The sequence below is a fragment of the Capra hircus genome, chromosome 9 (genome assembly GCF_001704415.2).
Source record: "Capra hircus breed San Clemente chromosome 9, ASM170441v1, whole genome shotgun sequence".
NCBI lineage: Eukaryota > Metazoa > Chordata > Mammalia > Artiodactyla > Bovidae > Capra > Capra hircus.
The window spans coordinates 18868574-18891080 of record NC_030816.1 but is presented as its reverse complement, the minus strand read 5'-3'; the positions used below and the strand labels follow the sequence as shown (position 1 = coordinate 18891080).

The 22507-nt window shown below is 40.6% G+C and overlaps 1 protein-coding gene across 1 annotated transcript in view; it reads right to left on the bottom strand.

Moving 5' to 3' along the window:
* The window catches only part of MAN1A1 (mannosidase alpha class 1A member 1), a 172906-nt gene extending 162989 nt beyond the window's left edge, over positions 1-9917 (bottom strand). The window contains exons 1-2 of the mRNA XM_018053007.1: positions 9642-9917; positions 8553-9429 (exon numbers count right to left, since the gene is read on the bottom strand). Of these exons, the coding sequence (XP_017908496.1) occupies positions 8553-9182 (630 nt within the window). The 5' untranslated portion in view covers positions 9183-9429; positions 9642-9917. The remainder of the gene's footprint in view (positions 1-8552; positions 9430-9641) is intronic.

Genomic DNA, 22507 nt, shown 5'->3' with positions numbered 1-22507 from the left:
TGGAGGTGATGGAATTCCGGTTGAGCTATTTCAAATCCTGAAAGATGATGCTGTGAAAGTGTTGCACTCAATCTGCCAGCAAATTTGGAAAACTCAGCAGTGGCCACAGGACTGGAAAGGTCAGTTTTCACTCCAATACCAAAGAAAGGCAATGCCAAAGAATGCTCAAACTACCCCACCATTGCACTCATCTCACACGCTAGTAAAGGAATGCTCAAAATTCTCCAAGCCAGGCTTCAGCAATACATGAACCGTGAACTTCCAACTTCAAGGTGGTTTTAGAAAAGGCAGACGAACCAGAGGTCAAATTGCCAACATCCACTGGATCATGGAAAAAGCAAGAGAGCTCCAGAAAAACATCTATTTCTGCTTTACTGACTATGCCAAAGCCTTTGACTGTGTGGATCACAAGAAACTGTGGAAAATTCTGAAAGAGATGGGAATACCAGACCACCTGACCTGCCTCTTGAGAAACCTGTATGCAGGTCAGGAAGCAACAGTTAGAACTGGACATGGAACAACAGACTGGTTCCAAATAGGAAAAGGAGTACGTCAAGGCTGTATATTGTCACTCTGCTTATTTAACTTCTATGCAGAGTACATCATGAGAAACGCTGGACTGGAAGAAGCACAAGCTGGAATCAAGATTGCTGGGAGAAATATCAATAACCTCAGATATGCAGATGACACCACCCTTATGGCAGAAAGTGAGGAGGAACTAAAAAGCCTCTTGATGAAAGCAAAAGAGGAGAGTGAAAAAGGTGGCTTAAAGCTCAACATTCAGAAAACTAAGATCATGGCTTCTGGTCCTATCACACTATTGTGATTCAGTTCAGTTCAGTTCCTCAGTCATGTCAGACTCTTTGCGACCCTATGAATCGCAGCACACCAGGCCTCCCATCCATCACCAACTCCCGGAGTTCACTCAGACTCACGTCCATCGAGTCATTATTATTCATTTAATACCACTGTATCATGACTGTGTGCTCAGTTGCTCACTCATGTCCCATTTTCTGTGACTCTATAAACTACAGCCTGCCAGCCTCCTCTGTCCATGGAATTTTCCAGGCAAGAATACTGGAGCAGGTTGCCATTTCCTCCTCCAGGAGATCTTCCTGAATCAGGGATCGAACCCACGTCTCTTGCATCTCCTGCATTGGCAGGCAGATTCTTTATGCCACCCGGGAAGACCATATCAACAGAAATCAGTAAAATTCTATATCCCCAAAACTACCATTTAAGAGAAAAACCTGTACTTGTTTTTTTAAATCCAGATGCACACTAGAATTATCTTGGAATATTTTGAAAAATACAAATGCACAGGTGTTGTTTTTTTCTTCAAAGCTCCAGACCTGATTCTAATGAGCAGCAATGTTTAAAACTACTGGACTACAGATTATGTTTTAGTACTATGTAGTTTGTTTCATTTTTTTCTATTTCACATTCAGTGCTCCTATTTTGTTTATGTTTTCCAATTTCTCCATCTCTCTTTTTTGTTGTTCTTTCTCAAGCCTTCATGAAGTGTAACAGAAAGCTTTTGTACACATGCTGCTGCTGCTACTGCTGCTAAGTCACTTCAGTAGTGTCCGGACTCTGTGTGACCCCATAGATGGCAGCCCACCAGGCTCCCCCGTCCCTGGGATTCTCCAGGCAAGAACACTGGAGTGGGTTGCCATTTCCTTCTCCAATGCATGATAGTGAAAAGTGACAGTGAAGTCGCTCAGTCGTGTCCGACGCTACATATATGTATACATACATATACATATATACATACATATATGTATACATGCATATACATACAAAAGTATACACATATGTACAAAAATAGCATGCACAATATATTTAATTTAGAAAATTATGAATTTTTGCCTTGCTAAAAAATTTACATTTTGATTCTGCTTGTTTGACTATGAACAGAGTGCTAGATTTCTAATTTATATTCACTCAAAACTTTGATATAGTTCCATTTATTCTGGCACCTAGTATCACTGCTAATAGTCTAGAAAGCTTATTATCTTGGTGATTTTAAAAAAAACATTTTTTTTGAATGAGGCTTGAAACTTCTAATCTAATTCTGAGAATATAAATACATACTATGCTGCAAAAAGAAAAAACCAGGAAAGTAACATGTGATACAGTATTATTGTATCACATTGTATTATAAAGTGAAGATTTTGTTCAAATATCAAAAACTTTATATTAGTATCCATTATTTGTTTTCATACCTTATACAAGATTCCACATTGCATTTAGTTGCATTGAGCAGCTTCAGCCTCATGCAACAAATTCTGATAACTTCTCTTTTCATTTTTATTCTGTCACAAATACTTTCTAATTTCCCTTGTTATGGTTTCTTTGATACACTTATTTAAAAATAGACATTTTATTTCCAAACACATGGGGTTAAGTATTTTTTATGTTAATTTCTCATTTTGATATTCATTTCTCATTTAAATCCTTTTTTCTCTGCAATCACCCCCTTCATTTTTTCAATCTTATGACTTTATTGAAGCTTTTTACTTGGCTAAGTAAAGATGCTCTTGGTAACTGTCACATTGCACATAAAAATATGTGGGTTATTTTCAAGTATCTTTCGATATTGATTTCTAACATAATTCCATAGTGATAAGAGAACAGACTATATGATTTCAAGATCTTTAGACCATGAAATTTTTGCATCTTGTTTTATGTCCCTGGATATGTCCCAGTGTCTCCAAGTTTATAGTCTATGGGAACTAGAATAGAATTTGTACTCTGTTGTTGTGTGAAAATTATATAAATCTTAATTACGTTGAATTGATTCATAGCGCTTTTTCAGGTCTACTCTATCCTTCTAATTTTCCGTCTATCCATTCTATTAATTTTTGAGAGTTTGATATTGAAACACCAACTAAAAATCTTAATTTATCTACTTTTAGAAATAATTATAATACATAGTGGAACTATATATAATTGCTCTTTATTTTCCAAGTCTCTGTAAATGTGTTAACATATTCACAATTTAGAAAAAATATATACTTCTTCAGGTTAGCTTTCAATTCTTCTGTTATGCATTGTGCAATGTCAAAAGAGCACCTACATTTATGGTTTGAAAGAACTCTTCCACGCTGGTACACCCCTTTCCTCTTTTTTTTTTTTAATTTCTCCCCTAGCTCTCTTTGAAAAGAATGCCCAATTGAGTAATTACTAATTCCTCTGTTTCCCTGCAGGTATCTTCATAGGAGAAAAAGATATCATCAAATTTCCCAGGATGGCTTTAAAAGGAAGAGGCCTTCTTAACCATGACCCTAGTAAGATCTTTTTTAAAATTACAATAGTTAACGTAATTCATATGAGACCAAAGTTATAATACTACAGGATTGTACATGTTTTGCAGTTACTTGACATTAGTGTCTGCAAATAATGAATCTGAGAGTCAATTTATACACCTCCTTGACATTTTACTTAGGAGGCAAGTCATGTCCGGATAATGAGCAACATTCACCCAGAACTGGACTTCCATGCTCAACTCTACCACTAACTGACTAGTAAAATGATTTTCAGGGCAATCTTTGTGTCTCAGCTGCCTTTATGGTAGCTATCTCTAACGTCTCATTCAGATACAATGTTTTATGGCTTCGAGTACATTGGAAAGATTGACGCCAGGAGGAGAAGAGGATGACAAAAGATGAGATGGTTGGATGGCATCACTGACTCGATGGACATGAGTTTGAGCAAGTCTCCGGGAGTTGATGATGGACAGGGAAGCCTGGCATGCTGCAGTCCGTGGGGTCACAAAGAGCCTGACACAACTGAGTGACTGAACTAAACTGCACATTTACTTTCAAAAATCAGAGTTATTTTTATAGCATTTTTCGATAATAGGAAAAAATTTGGCAGACTTGTTTAAAGGACCTTTAAACGTATTTAATAGTAAAGGGTGGGGGACTAGAGGTAGCTCAATTATTTAATACTGCACAAGACATTAGACAAAGAACACTGAGGGAAAAGTCAAGGCTTAGTTTCCCCAAAGAATCTCTTTCTTAAAATACCAAACACTGGCTTGTCCTTTATCATTTCTGCCTCCTTAGGGGAAAGGCATCTCATGGTATCCACAGAGCCCAGCAGGGGAGCTACTCCTATAGTGACCAACCAAAACTCACCTTTGACAAACACATTTTAGTGGTTTTTGTAGGTTATAAAGGACTTAAAAGGCCACAAGTTCTCTACTGGGTTATGATATATAAGGGTCCTATGCAGTGCTGATCTACCCATGTATATACAGCCCTCATCACTCATACTGACCTGTTGGGTTTCCTCCTGTCTGACCTTTAGACCCATGCTTTAAACTTGTTCTGATAATGAATTTGTATTACCATAGCTTATTATATAATTTAATACAAATAAGTTAACTAAGCTGCTGAAGTCCAACAAATTCACTCATTCAATTGACACTTTTTACAAATGTGAATCATCAGCATAAATTTCTCAGAGTGGTTTATTAGCTCACTTAAGAAATAAAGATGCATTTACTTGAAAATACATTTTTTAACCTCTTTTCCACTGAATTAACTAGGTTCTAGATCCTATATAGAGCTCCTTTATATGAATGTTAAGTTACCCAGTAAGAGAAAAATACTCCTCCCGAAGAAATTATCAGTAGCTTACAGAAAATTGAGCTGAGCATAACTGATTATCCATTAACAACCTTTTCCTGCATCTGTACATATATTAATGTTCAACACTCAGCATCTACTCTAATACTTACACTGCTGAAATCTTAAATTTATTCATTTACTTGTTAAAGAGAGAAATTTTTACAAATGCTCCGTGACCTACTTGCTCTGAGGAAGGTCCTAAGAGTGGGAAAATCTTGCATTTGCTCCTGCTCAATGTCTGGTGTGTTTCAGAACTTGGTGAGCTGAACAGGCAAGGTAACCCAAGGCCTTCCAAGCTCCTTCAGAGTCAGGTCTTCAAATGGTGGCCTTTATTATTTTGCAAATATTATTTTCCATACTACTACTCATACAAATAAGTTTCAAAATAAAAATGTCTTGTTTTAATGTCAAGGTAGATTATTCCTATGTCTGATTTTTAATAAAAGTTAATTGTCAGTAGTTAACATAAATTATAGACTCATGAACAACCTAAGGCTAGTGTGTCAGGCATAAAAATATATCTTCACCATTAGCTATCAATATGAAAATTTTCTTTCAACTTTTAATTACGTAACAGTTCTGGAATTAAAAACTAAGGCCTATTTTGAGAAACCTAGAGAAGAAAACTGTGACCCAACAGTTAACTGGTCCTAAAACCATACTTGATAGGCCCAAACCTGGCTGTCAGCCTCCCCACTCCCATCCCATTTAGACTGGTGGGGGTTCCAGTCTAAGAAGGGAGGGATCACATTGATAGTTTGACTGTCTTCAGGCCCTATTACTCAGAGACCCTCCCCATAATTACACAAAAATGGGGGGGAAAGTTTATACTCTAAATTAGGATTAAGGTTCTAATTCTAAAGGATAGTGTGGATGCTTTGCGTAGACTCCCCCTAAAAGCTTCCTGATTTTTTAAAAAATGTTGGGGTAGAAAAAGAAATTACTATTTTTCTAAAAATTCCATGGTGCTCTTTCTCTTCTGTGCTTCATTTGCTTTTTAAAGTTAAGGGCAACTTAAAGATCAGCCTCCTGGGAATACGTACTATGTATGTATTATAAATTTCATGGAAGTCCCATAGTTTATTTATTTATGAAGTTTTCATGGGGTGGGGGATGTCCTAATTTCAGTTTTAAGTTTTATGACAAATATTTACCATCCATCCAGTCAGTACTAGAAAGCATGTAGCTAGCACCTTTTGTGAAGAGTGCTAGGCAATAAACATCCTATTTGAAATTAAAGACTGTTTCCCCTTAACACAAATTTTAAAAAAAATTTACCACAATACCAGTAACACAACTGCGTTGGCAAAACAAAAAAGCACTGGCTGTTTTTAAACCAAATTTACAAAATGAAAGTTTGGCTCAGAAATTATAGTCCAAGCTCCCAATATGTTAGAAGACTTGCTTATATCAATACTTTCTAAATTTTACCTATAACACTGTTAGTACCTCCAGGTGTGATAGAGAACCTAAGTAAATAAAAAGAACTAGAAAAAACAGGAACAATACAAATCAAGATCAAGGCAAAGATCCATTGGTTCCTGACAAGGCATACATAGTATCTGAAACTGAATCTATATGTATCAAGTTGAAGTCCATTCATAATGGGCAACCACTCTTCCCTCTCTAAAACTGAATGTTTACAGCACAGTTTTATAATAGCATGAGTTAACCTTTTTTTTGGTTTACCAAGGAACACATCTGCCTGAACTAATCTGATGGAAAACCATAATCCATTTCTTCCCATTAGTCTTTGACTAAATACTAAAGCTAATCATGTTGGCTTTCTATGCCCACCTACACACCCCCCTTGGATCTCAGGGCAACATGAAATTTTAAAGAATCCATTTAGTTCCACCACTTTATGCAAGACTGGGCAGTTTCAAAACATCCAGGTACAAAGATGTTAGCATCACACTGATACAGAAGGCTACATAAATTTCCTTTACATGGTTAATTAAGATCTTTTGATCTACAGACAAAGATAATGCTGGATCTAATAGCAACAGATACGTGAGGAACACGTACTGTTAATATTCTGTCCTGAATTGACTGCTACCACCCCAGTGCTTCTGATCTAAATGCACTTTTACTCTGTACTAATCGGTACCAATAGCTTTTTCACATCCACAGATCTATAATATTTAAAATAATATCCTGGGACAATTTGATCTGCACTGTCAATTCATAGGAATTCAGAGGCATGAAATGTGAATTACACTGCTTCAAACTTAAGGAAAACATTAGCAGATACAGATTTGGGGCTAATTTATCTATGGGTTTTGGTGGGATATTTTCAAGGAGGCTGAGAGATGAAAAGGAGAGGGAGATGACTGGTGAAAGCAGAGCTTTTTTCCATCTTCCTGGAGAGTGGGAGAAGAGTTTCATGGAGAAGGAGAACTGCTAGAAAGAAGTTGTCACAGGGAGTACAATCCACTTCCCCAAGTCTGGGAAGGTTTTATGCCTGAGGAAGGGTCCCATAGTTAAAAGGCTGATGGGCTATGGTACAGGAGGGATGACTGCAGGCAGTCTGCCTAGGATAAACTGAAAGGGACCCAAATCCACCTTAACTTGCTCAATTACAGCTTAACCCAATTCATCTGGTCGTACAACGATCAAGCTACCTCCAATCTGCAGCCACTTGCTAAGTACCTCTTCACAACCTCAAAACTCTTTTTATGCTCTGAAAATGGGGGAGGGGGGAACCAGGAAGCTTCCTTTCCTGAGTACCTGGTCCAATGTCAAAACACAGCATTTATTTTCAAACCCTGTGAAACTTAAAAAAAAATGAAAATTCATAGTGTATTTCAGAAATTGGAATCAAAATTTGGGGTAACATGCTTTTAACATGGTTTCTACAGTTGTTGGATTGTGCAAAAATCCAGAATGGTATAGTTTCACAGGGAAGAGTAGCTGAGAAAGGAGGCTTGTCCACAGACAGCCTGGTGACAAGAAGTCTGGGCTTCAAGTCCTGACTCAGTCACTAGCTGGTTCTGGGGCTCTGGGCCTTTCAACGTTCATTTTTCAAATGATAGTCTGAAACGATTTTTAAGGTCCTCTTCAGCTTCAAGCTAAGCACAAACTGACCATATGTTTCAAGTTCCAACCGAAAATTACAGGAAAGAAATTATGAAAGACTTAAAGTCCATGTTTGCCCGAGATTAAGTCTGTCGTCATTGCGCTGCTGGGGAGGAAAACCTGTTGCATCACATGGAATACTCTTTCCAGCTACACTAGAAACGCAAGAAGCAGCAGGCTGGCTTTTTACATCTTTTTTTTTTTTTTTTCTTTTTGTGAAAAGTAAACAACAGTGTGCCCTCTATGATAACAAGTTCTCAAGTTTCACCTTTATAGTCTGTAAGTACACACAGGATGCCACCTGGCGAAATGGGGCCACGTGACTGAACGCGGGCTGGGCTGGCCTGCTGTTGGAACATTTCTGTGATGCGTGATTGATGCTTTGCGTTTACATTCAAGCTTCATTCCAAACCCACGTCCAAACTTTATTAGAAGGCTGTTTGGGACCTTCACTGTTGCTGTTTTCAGGGACGTTTAACCACCTATTGGCCAGTGGAAGAGGAAGTCTGCACAGGATCTGCCCATGTATTTAATACCTACTTCGTGTGGTTTATGCTCACTGGAGCATGCAAGTTAAAAACAACGGGATTCAACCTCAGATCCTAATTGGTCACATCTACTTTGACAATAAAAGGGAAGTGAAAGAGCCTTTGACACTGCATCTGGTGGAAGTGGAAAACCTCCCTGTCTTCCCCACACTGATGTTACAGACCTGCCCTCCGCCCCCCTCCCCACCCCCAGCACTGTAATATCACACAGTTAAGAGTTTCAAAGGTCTGTCATTTCTCCCAGAAAAACACCGCGGGTCTGGAGGGATTTCTAGCTGGGCGCACTCACCTCTTTGATCTTTTCCCTTTTCTCGCGGATGGCGGCGTCGGCGGGTTCCCGGTCGATCGCCCCGATTGTATTCAGGGGTGCTAAGTACACGGGGGGCAGCCTTCTGAACCCCGCCCTGTTACTCAGCTGGTCCTGGGCCACCTTCTCCTTCTCCATCAGGATGTCTCTCTGGATCTCCTCGGGCAGCTTCTGCAAGGTCTCCTTGGCTTCCCTCAGAGCCCGCTCGTGGTTTTCGCGGATCCTGGCCAAGTTGTCCTCTAGGGAGGCCGCGGGGTCTCCCGGAGCGCCCTCCTCGCCGCGCCGGGCGCGCCCCTCCGCCGCGTCCTCGGCGCGCGCCCCGGGTCCGGGCTTGTGGTCGGCGGCCGGCTGCAGGGCGGGGCTGGAGTGGAACAGGACCCCGCTGAGCAGCTTGGAAGAGTCGGGCAGGAAGAAGATTGCCCCGAAGCAGAGCGTGATGAAGGCGCTGAACACCAACAGCAGCACGAACTTCTCCGTCAGGCGGAAGGCGGCGGGGCCCGACCCCTTCCTGCCGCTGCTGCCGCCGCCGCCGCCGCCGCCGCCGCCAAGCCCCCCGCCCAGGCCGCCGCCCGCCGAACTACTGAAGAGCGGCAACAGGCCCCCCACGGGCATCGCGCCCGCCGCCCCGGCCGCCGGGTCGCCCGCTGTCCAGTGGCCTCGCGCCGCGCCGCTCAGCAGCCAAACTTCGCCGCTGCCGGGCGTCAGCGGCCGCGGGGCTGCGTCCTGGGCATCCAGGCCGCCCAAACCCCCCGCCCGGGCTGCAGGTATCCCCTGGGGAGACAACTCCCCTCAGGGTCTTCTCCCCGAGGCGGCTCCTTTGGAAAACGACGCGCGCGCGACAGACCTCTCGCTGCAGCCCCTGCGGGGAGAGAAACAGTAAAAACACAGTAATTAACCAGGATGGTGATAAAGTTTCCACCGGTCTCCACCCTCCGACGGCCGCGAGAGCCGCCAGGACAGCTCCCCCGGCAAGGAGTCCGGAGTCCAGCTGCCGGCACCGCCCTCGGAGCCCACTCTTTGGACTTAGGGGTGAAGTTAGCGGGTCTCGGGGGCGGGGTGTCCCGCGCACACCTGGAGCAGGGCCGCGCGCGGTCACCTCCTTGCAGAGGGCAGCGCGGGAGAGGCGCAGCAGGGGTAACGGTGGGGGACTCGTCAACTTCGCCTGCTCCTCATCCCGAAGATGGGACCAGCTGTCTCTCCGCTTCCCAGGTGGCGTCTGAGCGTGCCTCCCCGCAGCCCCGAGCACCGCGCTGCTGGGCTAGCGCGCCGACCCGCGGGCGAGTCGGAGCGAACAGGGCAGCGCGACACCCTCCGCCGCGGCCCCGCGAGCACTAACACCACTGCCGGTCTCGGGGCGGTCGGAAACGAGGGCGGTGACGCGGCCGGAGAGTGACGGCGCGGCCGGGCCAATCACGCGCCGCTCAGGGCCCCCCGGGGGCGGGGCCGAGGCGGGGAGGGGGGCCGCGCCGAGAGGGGAGTTTACGGGAAGCGCAGCCTCGCGGGGGCCCGGCCGGGGGCGGGGAGGTAGCCGGGGCCCCTGAGGCACGAGGCGGGCGGGAGAGGCGGCGGGAAGCCGGGCAGCCTGACCCTCCACTGAGGCCATGGGCCGGAGGCGACGGGCAGGACCCGGGGTCCGGGAGTTTATCCCGCTCTGGCCTCGGGCCCGGGTCCCAGAGGGTGGCTGGTCTCGAGTTGCGGAGGAGGCGCCTGGGCTGATGCAGGACCTCCTTGCTGCCCCCTCGGACCTGCGCCTGGCCGTGCGGGGCCCGCTCCAGGAGGGCCGAGAAGGATGGGGTCTTGCCAAGAATTGCCAGATCTCTATGAAGCATGGTTTCTCTTCTTTACCCAAAGCAGGGATTCCGCCAGTGCTCGGTAGCAGTTAACCCAAAAGTCCCTTGATGAGAGGCTGTGATTTGGAGAGCTCTTGAGCTCAGCTTTTGAGCTCTTTGGTCGAACATCCTATCACCTAAGAGCCTTAGTGGTTCTGTGGTTGCTCCGAAATCTTCGGCTGAATCCTCTCCCCCTTAAAAAAAAAAGTGTAGCTCCCCCACCCACCCCCACTTTCAAAAGTCACCTACCTCATACAAGTTGGTCATATTTTCCACTTAAAGAAGTTTTATGCTGCCATAGCTTCAAGTAATAAATTTCAACATTGTTGAAATTGACTTGAATTTGACTACTTCCAGGGAAATAAGGAGTTGGTCCAACAGAGATTGTCTTCTAGACAGCATTATTTTGCAAAACGTGTTTGTAATTCCCCTGTTGCTCTGCAAATAAAGGGTTATCAAAGAGAAGAAAGTTAACTACCTTCCCATTTCCTACTTCTGAAAGCTAGTTGATAGCAGGCTTATCTTCTATCCCGCATGCTTCTCTAGAAAGGTGATTTTAGATGTTTCCGCTTGTTGTCTTTAGAAGAAAGGAAACAGCTGACACCTTTTAGGAAGGTGCCCACAGCATAGTTGTTCTCAGGATTTAGGCTGTGTGAGAAAATCTAAAATAAAATTTTAAAATCCTTATTACAGATTTCATTTTAGTATTCATTTTAACCAGCATTACAGTATTTGTTTTGTGTAAAACGAAAGTTTTTGTTAATGGGAAATTATTGTTCGATAAAGCCAACTGTTTGGCTCTTTTTTTGGATAACTGCTGTGAAATTCTATGCCCAGAAGAGTGCAGCATATCCAAACAGGGTAACAAAGTTTAGAAGGACTGAAAAAGAAAACAGTAATTTTCATTTTTAATGATGGAAGGGTAATTTTTGTTTCAAACTACAACTTGTAGATAGGTTGGAAAGCTAAATCATTGGGAATTAAGGTCTCTTTATCATCATCTTTTGTGGAATGCTTCATTATTTCAACTATTGAATTATTTCTTGTAACCACAAAATATTTAGAAACATTAAGATTAATGTTACTAAGTATTTTAGAGAAGCAATAAAATCTTTTAAGTGCATGTTAAAGTGATGAAGAAAGGAAGTTATAAATCTAACGCCATTTTTTTAATTTTGATATCAAACCAGTTTGAGTTTAACCCATATCCTGTAGTGGAAACATTTAACATTTAGTGTATGGACTTAAAGATGATTTTTTTCCCTTAAACACCTTAAATTTTATTTATCTATATTGCAGCTCATGGGGTCCCAAAGAGTTGGACACGACTGAGCGACTGAACTGAACTGAACTGATACTGTGTTTAGGGTTTCCCCAGTGGCTCAGTGGTAAAGAATTTGCCTGCAGTGCAGGAGATGCAGGAGAGGTGGGTTCAGTCCTTGGGTGGGGAAGATTCCCCTGGAGGAGAAAATGACAACCTACTCCAGTATTCTTGCCTGGAGAATCCCATGGACAGAGAAGCTTGGTGGGTTATAATCCATAGGGTCGCAAAAAGTCAGACATGACTGAGCAATATTGTGTTTAAATCTTTTACAGTGGCTATTATATTCATTTGTGTTTACCTTTATGTAGCTTATTTTAAGACTGCTTTCTTGCTATATATTGTTCTTATGAAACAGATTTATTAAGAGTGAAGCCTGCTTTTAATGACTGGTTAAACCAAGAAATTAGCATGGGTGCTTGATTATGGGATACATATTAAAGGGTGCCAGTCCGTGTTAGGTAGGAGAAAAACATGCGGGAATGCTCACATTTGGGCTAAAGCAAGTTTTAAAAAAATTCACAGAGAAGGTATTTGAAGAGACATACCAACTAAATCAACAACATTAAAACCCTGAAAACCAACCATGTGTATTCATGGTAAGGAAGGAGGACAGAATGTTCAATAAGTAAAAATGTACATGTTGTAGAAGTGAAATATAAGACCTTGCCCTGATTTCAAAACCATACACACTCTACAGTTGGAATCACAATACTTTGTATCCTCGTATATAGCAAAAATAAAGGAGACTGTTCTGGTCTCCAAATAATAAAACTTCCTGTAAATCCAGACTCCCTGCCTTGCCTACCTGAAGACAGATGATCTTTGTGAATGCAGTGATTGTGATAAAGTTGCTGTTTTCTCATTATGAATAGTCTAATGTAAACTTAGCATCCTTAGGAATTTTGTGCAGTTTTTCTGTTCAGATGTTTGCTGTGTTTTCTTACATGGCCAGCTAGTCCTGAAGCAACTCCCTTGTACTTCTTGCAAGTTTGCTTGCAAACTTAATTCTTAATTTTTCCTTTTCTAGAGCTTATATCTCTGTATCTTTGACAATTTGTAAAATGTTTCAAGATAAAATCTTTAGCATCAAGTAATTTTTTAAAACTTGATTTTGGTTGGAGACATCCTCCAAAGTACAAAAAACCTCCAATTTATTTGACTGCTTGAATTTCTCTGTTTCTAAAATAACATTTTTAGCAAAGAGTAGATTTAATTTTTACATAGATGTGCTAAAAGTAAATATAATGATAATTATAAACAGGATTACAAAGGAAAATAGACAATATTTTTATGAAAACGGTGGTAAATAAATGTTTTTGTAAAGCTATAAGTTCTCAAAAATTAAATTGCAAAAATCTTTTCTGACTAGGAAGCTTCTAGAAGGTGCTTCTTGTTTTATGGAAAAATCTTTTTGACATTCTTTGTTCTCTAATTTAAAAATATAATGTAATCTAATGAAAGAATTTAACATATATATATAATAACTAATACTAAGATGTTCCAACAAGTTAGATTTTTGATAAAAATAAATCTTCCTATAGCTGATTTTCTAATTGTCTTCAAATTCCAGTTCAGAATAAGTTTTTACTTTTATTTTTAAAAAACCAAAACATAAATATGAAAAAATTGTTCATTTGTGAACATTAATCTTGAAATTTCAATAATTCAGTTGGCAATGCTGAATTTTACATGAAATGTATTATGATGAGAATAAACCAAAGTATAAAATAAGCTATCAATAATATTCTTAATTATTTGAGGAGTTACAGTCATATATCTGGCCCTTTTTTATTCTCCTCCTCAGATTACTTTGGAACAGCTTGAGTAGTAGATTATTTTTATAGAACTTCAATCACCTTTGTGTGTGTTTGGGGCCAAGGTTGGGTGAGGGGTAGGCAGGAATAAGAGGCTGAATCAAGGAGCCCCCTCTGTCCCTATATGCTCCTGTTAAAAAATGTTTTTGTTTTCAAAACTCATTTCATCAATATTAGCAGTTTCCAACTGAAAAACATTGTGTTCTACAAAGTATTTGGGCATAGCTCTTGGAAATTTTAGAGCATTTCTCTCCATAGAAATAAAGTTGTAAATGGTGCTTTGGTGCTAGTCTTTGAAGATCTAAAACCCTAGGGAAGAATAAAACATTGGAAAAAATAATGTTGCAGTGCTAGTAATCAAAGTAGCATTAAATTAGAAACTGTTTTATTTATCGAGACTGTTGGAGCCTCAGGACAGATTTGTCTGGAAGAAGCAGCAATATAATGATTGTTTCAGGAAGATTCTAAACTAACTTGCAAGGTTGTAAGGTTTGTGGAAGTTCTTAGGTATAGTTTTCCTCCAAGTAGATTCCTTTCCATTTCAAGTGTATCACTAGTGCTACCCTTAGGGTGTTTTGTTTCTGTTTTCTTTTGATTTGATTAACAAAGGAACTAAAAGAGATAAATAAGTTCCTGGAGAGGTTTTCCTGAAGTAATTGAGCACCAGTTTGAGAAGAGATAAGAAAGCCTTCCCCAGGAATCAATGCAAAGAAATAGAGGAAAACAACAGAATGGGAAAGACTAGAGATCTCTTCAAGGAAATTAGAGATACCAAAGGAACATTTCAGGCAAAGATGGGCTCGCTAAAGGACAGAAATGGTACGGACCTAACAGAAGCAGAAGATATTAAGAAGAGGTGGCAGGAATACACAGAAGAATTGTATAAAAAAGATCTTCAAGACCAAGATAATCATGATGGTGTGATCACTCACCTAGAGCCAGACATCCTGGAATGTGAAGTGAAGTGGGCCTTAGAAAGCATCACTATGAACAAAGCTAATGGAGGTGATGGAATTCCATTTGAGCTGTTTCAAATCCTGAAAGATAATGCTGTGAAAGTGCTACACTCAATATGCCAGCCAATTTGGAAAACTCAGCAGTGGCCACAGGACTGAAAAGGTCAGTTTTCATTCCAACCCCAAAGAAAGGCAATGCCAAAGAATGCTCAAACTACCCCACCATTGCACTCATCTCACACGCTAGTAAAGGAATGCTCAAAATTCTCCAAGCCAGGCCTCAAGAGTATGTGAACCGTGAACTTCCAGATGTTCAAGCTGGTTTTCGAAAAGGCAGAGGAACCAGAGATCAAATTGCCAACATCCGCTGGATCATGGAAAAAGCAGGAGAGTTCCAGAAAAACATCTATTTCTGCTTTATTGACTATGACAAAGTCTTTGACTGTGTAGATCACAAGAAACTGTGGAAAATTCTGAAAGAGATGGGAATACCAGACCACCTAACCTGCCTCTTGAGAAACCTGTATGCAGGTCAGGAAGCAACAGTTAGAACTGGACATGGAACAACAGACTGTTTCCAAATAGGAAAAGGAATACGTCAAGGCTGTATAGTGTCACCCTGCTTATTTAACTTCTATGCAGAGTACATCATGAGAAACGCTGGACTGGAAGAAACACAAACTGCAATCAAGATTGCTGGGAGAAATATCAATCACCTCAGATATGCAGATGACACCACCCTTATGGCAGAAAGTGAAGAGGAACTAAAAAGCCTCTTGATGAAAGTGAAAGTGGAGAGTGAAAAAGGTGGCTTAAAGCTCAACATTCAGAAAACTAAGATCATGGCGTCTGGTCCCATCACTTCATGGCAAATAGATAGGGAAACAGTAGAAACAATGTCAGACTTTATTTTGGGGGGCTCCAAAATCACTGCAGATGGTGACTACAGCCATGAAATTAAAAGACGCTTACTCCTTGGAAGAAAAGTTATGACCAACCTAGATAGCATATTCAAAAACAGAGACATTACTTTGCCAACTAAGGTCCGTCTAGTCAAGGCTATGGTTTTTCCTGTGGTCATGTATAGGATCTGAGAGTTGAACTGTGAAGAAAGCTAAGCACCGAAGAATTGATGCTTTTGAACTGTGGTATTGGAGAAGACTCTTGAGAGTCCCTTGGACTGCAAGGAGATCCAACCAGTCCATTCTGAAGGAGATCAACCCTGGGATTTCTTTGGAGGGAATGATGCTGAAGCTGAAACTCCAGTACTTTGGACACCTCATGTGAAGAGTTGACTCATTGGAAAAGACTCTGATGCTGGGAGGGATTGGGGGCAGGAGGAGAAGGGGACGACAGAGGATGAGATGGCTGGATGGCATCACTGACTCAATGGACGTGAGTCTGAGTGAACTCCGGGAGATGGTGATGGACAGGGAGGCCTGGTGTGCTGCAGTCCATGGGGTTACAAAGAGTCAGACATGACTGAGCGACTGAACTGAACTGAACTGACCTGAACTGACACTACCATGTGTAAAATGTGAAAACTAGTGGGAATCTTCTGCATAGCACAGGATGCTCAATTCAGTGTTCTGTGATGACCCGTAGGTGCGGAACGGGAGAGTCAGGGAGAGAGGAAGGCTTAAGCGGGAGGACTATGTGTATACACATAGCTGATTCACGTTGTTGTGCAGCAGAAACACAATGTTGTAGATCAACTATATTCCAATTTAAAAAAATAAAATGGGAAAAAAACTTTCATTTCTACCAATAATAATAATATCCACGAGAGGAAAAGTGGGGGAAAGAGCCCCAGGTTCTGGGGAGAGAGTCCTACAGTGTTTCCTCACTCTATAAAAATAGGACCAAAAGGGTTATGAAAGAATCAACTTTATATTTCTTAAACTTGAGAAAATATGAATGATGGCAGAGTCTGAATGTGAGGAGAGTGTTATTACTGCTCAGTGCTTGAAGAATCAGGAAAAGAACAATTCAGGCAGAAAGCCTGGCTAGAGAAGGCCAACAATGGCCTTTCAGAACTCGGGTATATATATATTTGAATTTTATGACTTGAAGAGATAGCTTTTTTTTTTTTTTTAGAAGATATACTCTTGACTGAGTGAAACTGAAGGAAAAAAGTTTTCTTCCTATGACTAGAGAAAGAGTTTTCCTTAATTTTAAATTCAGTTCAGTTCAGTCCCTCAGTTGTGTCCAACTCTTTGTGAGCCCATGAATTACAGCACGCCAAGCCTCCCTGTCCATCACCAACTCACGGAGTTCACTCAGACTCATGTCCATCGAGTCAGTGATGCCGTCCAGCCATCTCATCCTCCGCTGTCCCCTTCTTCTCATGCCCCCAATCCCTCCCAGCATCAGAGTCTTTTCCAATGAGTCAACTCTTCACATGAGGTGGCCAAAGTATTGGAGCTTCAGTCTCAGCATCAGTCCTTCCAATGAACACCCAGGATTGATCTCATTTAGAATGGACTGGTTGGATCTCTTTGCAGTCCAAAGGACTCTCAAGAGTCTTCTCCAACACCACATTTCAAAAGCATCAATTCTTTGTGGCTCATCTTTCTTCACAGTCCAACGCTCACATCCATACATGACCACTGGAAAAACCATAGCCTTGACTAGACAGACCTTTGTTGGCAAAGTAATATCTCTGCTTTTCCATATGCCATCTAGGTTGGTCATAATTTTCCTTCCAAGGAGTAAGCATCTTTTAATTTAATGGTTGCAGTCACCATCTGCAGTGATTTTGGAGCCCAAAAATCTAAAGTCTGACACTGTTTCTACTGTTTCCCCATCTATTTCCCATGAAGTGATGGGACCAGATGCCATGATAGTTTTCTGAATGTTGAGCTTTAAGCCAACTTTTCACTCTCCTCTTTCACTTTCATCAAGAGGCTTTTTAGTTCCTCTTCACTTTCTGCCATAAGGGTGGTGTCATCTGCATATCTGAGGTGATTGATATTTCTCCTGGCAATCTTGATTCCAGCCTGTGCTTCCTCCAGCCCAGCGTTTCTCATGATGTACTCTGCACAGAAGTTAAATAAGCAGGGTGAACTATACAGCCTTGACGTATTCCTTTTCCTATTTGGAACCAGTCTGTTCCATGTCCAGTTCTAACTGTTGCTTCCTGACCTGCATACAGATTTCTCAAGAGGCAGGTCAGGTGGTCTGGTATTCCCATCTCTTTCAGAATTTTCCACAGTTTCTTGTGATCCACACAGTCAAAGGCTTTGGCATAGTCAATAAAGCAGAAATAGATGTTTTTCTGGAACTCTCCTGCTTTTTTCCATGATCCAGCGGATGTTGGCAATTTGATCTCTGGTTCCTCTGCCTTTTCTAAAACCAGCTTGAACATCTGAAAGTTCACGGTTCACGTATTGCTGAAGCCTGGCTTGGAGAATTTTGAGCATTCCTTTACTAGCATGTGAGATAAGTGCAATTGTGCGGTAGTTTGAGCATTTTTTGGCACTGCCTTTCTTTGGGATTCGAGTGAAACTGACCTTTTCAGTCCTGTGGCCACTGCTAAGTTTTCCAAATTTGCTGGCAGATTGAGTGCAGCAATTTCACAGCATCATCTTTCAGGAAATTTATTTTTAAAAATAGCTTTATTTTTTTTTGAAAAATAGTTTTTTTCTCTCCATTCCATATTCCATAAAGATCACAATTTTTTTCCCAGACAAATCAAACTCAGAAAATGAGAAAAATTATGATACGTTACTCTGCCCATGTGAAAACTTTTTCATGAAATAAAGCGAAATGAAACCGCATGTGCTTGTTCCTATTCCTATTTTGGAGAAACTCTCTGCAGCTATGACACAACAGCACTTGTCTTCCCAGTTTTATTGCATTATAAATGTGCTCTTTGCACTACATATTTGGTCTTTCATATTGCCCTTCAGGGCAGAACTTTTTCTTAGCTCTTGGTCTCTATAAATGAATAGGAGTTCACTTGTGGTTCTTTGTCCATAGAACAAAATTCACTTGAAGCACTCTCTTGCAACACATAGTTTCATTTAGGGGCTAAAGTTGAAGCAGGTTTGTTGCAGAGAGGACCTGAACAAATTATATCTATTGAGTGTGTGACTGGTAGTCTGATTGCTTGGTATAATTAATAGTGGTCTGAGGTTTGTCTAGTCAAGGCTATGGTTTTTCCTGTGGTCATGTATGGATGTGAGAGTTGGGCTGTGAAGAAAGCTGAGCGCCGAAGAATTGATGCTTTTGAATTGTGGTGTTGGAGAAGACTCTTGAGAGTCCCTTGGACTGCAAGGAGATGAAACCAGTCCATTCTGAAGGAGATCAGCCCTGGGATTTCTTTGGAAGGAATGATGCTGAAGCTGAAACTCCAGTACTTTGGCCACCTCATGGGAAGAGTTGACTCATTGGAAAAGACTCTGATGCTGGGAGGGATTGGGGGCAGGAGAAGAAGGGGACAACAGAGGATGAGATGGCGGGATGGCATCACTGACTCAATGGACATGAGTCTGAGTGAACTCTGGGAGTTGATGATGGACAGGGAGGCCTGGCGTGCTGCGATTCATGGGGTCACAAAGAGTCGGACACGACTGAGCGACTGAACTGAACTGAACCGAGACCGTGGGAATGGGAGGGACATACTCAAATTAACATAGGAAAAGAGAAGGGAAGATTTCCAAACCACTGACCCATATATGGATTAGACTTAATGGTCTGAAACTGACTGGGTCTCATATAGGGTTTCTACAAATTACTGGGCTTAAAATTATTGAGCTTGAGATACGCAATCTGGCTGTTAGATTATAAACAGCTTTTGAGCGTCCACTGAGATCATTTGATTCTCCAGTTTCTCCCAAATATTAAATGGGCATGATGTATTTGACTATTATGATGTATTATAACCTGAACAGCAACCAACAAACAATGAAAATATCAAGTGCCTTAACATGCCATTCCTTTAAAAAAAATTCTTAGTATTAAAGCCCATCTCTCTCTCTCTATTATATATATACCAAGAAATTAATTTCAGTGTTTTTAAAAGTAAGAATTTAGTTTACTTAAGACGTAATTGATTGCCTTAGTCTGGGGTCCTGAGATAGTGAAAGGTCACTGCTGAAGGATATGAGGTTTCTTTTGAGGGCATGACTGTGGTGATAGTTGCATGACTCTGAATATACTACAATTGTACACACTAAATGGGTGGCTTTTATAGTATGTGAACTATATTTGAATAAATTTATTATAAAAAAAAGTTTTCCTTTCAGAACTCATTTATAAGAATCTTGAGAACTTGGAATACCTTAAGCAAAAAAAAAAAAAAAAAGGTAAAAATAAAAGGATGAAGCTGACATTGTACAAAATGGTATTAAATATTTGAAAAGTAGTAAGTGGAGAGTATAAAGTCAAAAAAGATTTTCAAGTACCTAGAGGAAAATGCTATAAATTCTCAGCTTGAGAAGTATATATTTTTACTGAGTAGTCAAACCAAAGTAAGATTTTAAAATTCTGAATCACTTCTACACTCTACACTTTTTCCTATTAAATAAAACATGGATAAGTAATATTATTCATATTTTTTGTATACATGGAAAATTGCTATTAAATTAACTGTACTTCACAGCACTGTAGTGACCAAAATGTTTCCAGAAGTCAACTGCTTAGAGGAGCACTTTATGCTAAGCAAAATGATGCAGGGGCAAGAGAGCTGGATTAGGAATCAGAAGACCTATCTTTAAAACTAGCTCTGATTTCTGTGGATTTTTAAACACTTAGCTTCCATTTTTTTTTTCTGTAAAATAATGGGGACTCCTAATTGAAAGAGTTGTTATGATGATTAAATTAGATACTGTTTGTCTATCAGAGAATGTTCTATGAGTATAAGGTATTATAACAGCTATTAATAATATTAATTATTAACATAATAACATACAATTATATTAGTAGCACAATAACATACATTAATATTAGATAATTATTATTGTTAATCACTTACCAATAACCTCAGATATGCAGCTGGCACCACCCTTATGGCAGAAAGTGAAGAGGAACTAAAAAGCCTCTTCATGAAAGTGAAAGTGGAGAGTGAAAAAGTTGGCTTAAAGCTCAACATTCAGAAAACTAAGATCATGGCATCTGGGCCCATCACTTCATGGCAAATAGATGGGGAAACAGTGGAAACAGTGTCAGACTGTATTTTGGGGGCTCCAAAATCACTGCAGATGATGACTACAGCCATGAAATTAAAAGACGCTTACTCCTAGGAAGAAAAGTTATGACCAACCTAGATAGCATATTCAAAAGCAGAGACATTACTTTGCCAACAAAGGTCCATCTAGTCAAGGCTATGGTTTTTCTAGTAGTCATGTATGGATGTGAGAGTTAGACTGTGAAGAAAGCTGAGCACCAGAGAATTGATGCTTTTGAACTGTGGTGTTGGAGAAGACCCTTGAGAGTCCCTTGGACTGCAAGGAGATCCAACCAGTCCATTCTGAAGGAGATCAGCCCTGGGATTTCTTTGGAGGGAATGATGCTGAGACTGAAACTCCAGTACTTTGGCCACCTCATGCAAAGAGTTGACTCCTTGGAAAAGACTCTGATGCTGGGAGGGATTGGGGGCAGGAGGACAAGGGGATGACCAAGGATGAGATGGTTGGATGGCATCACCGACTCAATGGACCTGAGTCTGAATGAACTCTGGGAATTGGTGATGGACAGGGAGGCCTGGCGTGCTGCGATTCATGGAGTTGCAAAGAGTCGAACACGACTGAGCGACTGAACTGAACTGAACTGGAGAATCATCTAGCATCAGATTCTAACACAATGTCATTGAGAAGACTAACAGGGTAAAATTTGTATCTATTATATAATTTCTTTCTTTCTCCCTTTCTTTCTTTCCCCTATCATCTATCTTCAAGATCTTTAACTCAAAAAGCTGAAATATTTTAAAGAATTGACTACTATTATAATTTTTTAAAGAACTCAGAAGTATTTAATAGGATGTATTATAAAATGTGTAGCAGAATCTGTATCTGATTCTTCTATGTTCCGTTAATTCTACCAAAACAGAAAACAGTATTTCTTCAAAAAAAAACACCCAGACATTCTGAAAAATTTTCTGTTTTTCTGCTTTCATATACTATTCATACACCTATTAACTATATATTTTCTACTCAAATTGTTTTTACCTTTTGCATTTTTATAGTTTTATAAGCTTATCACAAATATAATACATGTGTTATAGAAAATTTAGGATATATGGTCAACAAAAAGAAAAAAAATTAAAATTTTTACCACAATGACACTTTTGTACATATCTTATGTAGAGAAGGAAAACTGTTCCCTTTTCCTTTCTAGCTTCTTTGGCAGGTTTAATAATTAAATTGACGTGAGATAAGATTAACAGGAGAAAAGCAAATTTAATTTCATATTTATAGGAGCTCGTAAAAATATGAGACTAACCAGTGCAAGCAACTTTTATACTTTTTAGATAAACTATTATTTGTGAAGATTTGACAGAATGAAGGGGTTTAGGCTTGGGGTAGCAATTTAATAAAGAAGTAATAAGCTTTCTTTATATAGCCTTCTCAGCCTTGAATTTCCTATCTCTGGTGATAAAAATGCCTTCTACCTTCCTGGTATAAGAGGACACTTTCACATGGGACATTTATTTCTGGCATTCAGGGAGACAAAGAGAGTCAGAGTGTTCTTCTTGCACTGGCTATTTCTTGAATAATTTTAATTAAGAATAATCAACATGCCAAAGTGGCATATTTTGATGTAGCCTATTTTGTTCACCTTCAATCCTGCCTTTGAAACTTTCTCAAGAAGTTTCACTCTCATAAGTTGTGCTGGTAGATTGTTCCATCTCATTGAACCAGTCTTCTATTCCTAAGAATAGGTTGGTTCAGATAAATTCATTTCAGGAACTGGTGATGCAACACGTGTATGCATGCTCACTAGTGTCTGACTCTTTGTGATCCCCTGGACTGTAGCTCGCCAGGCTCCACCGTCCATGGAATTTTCTAGGCAA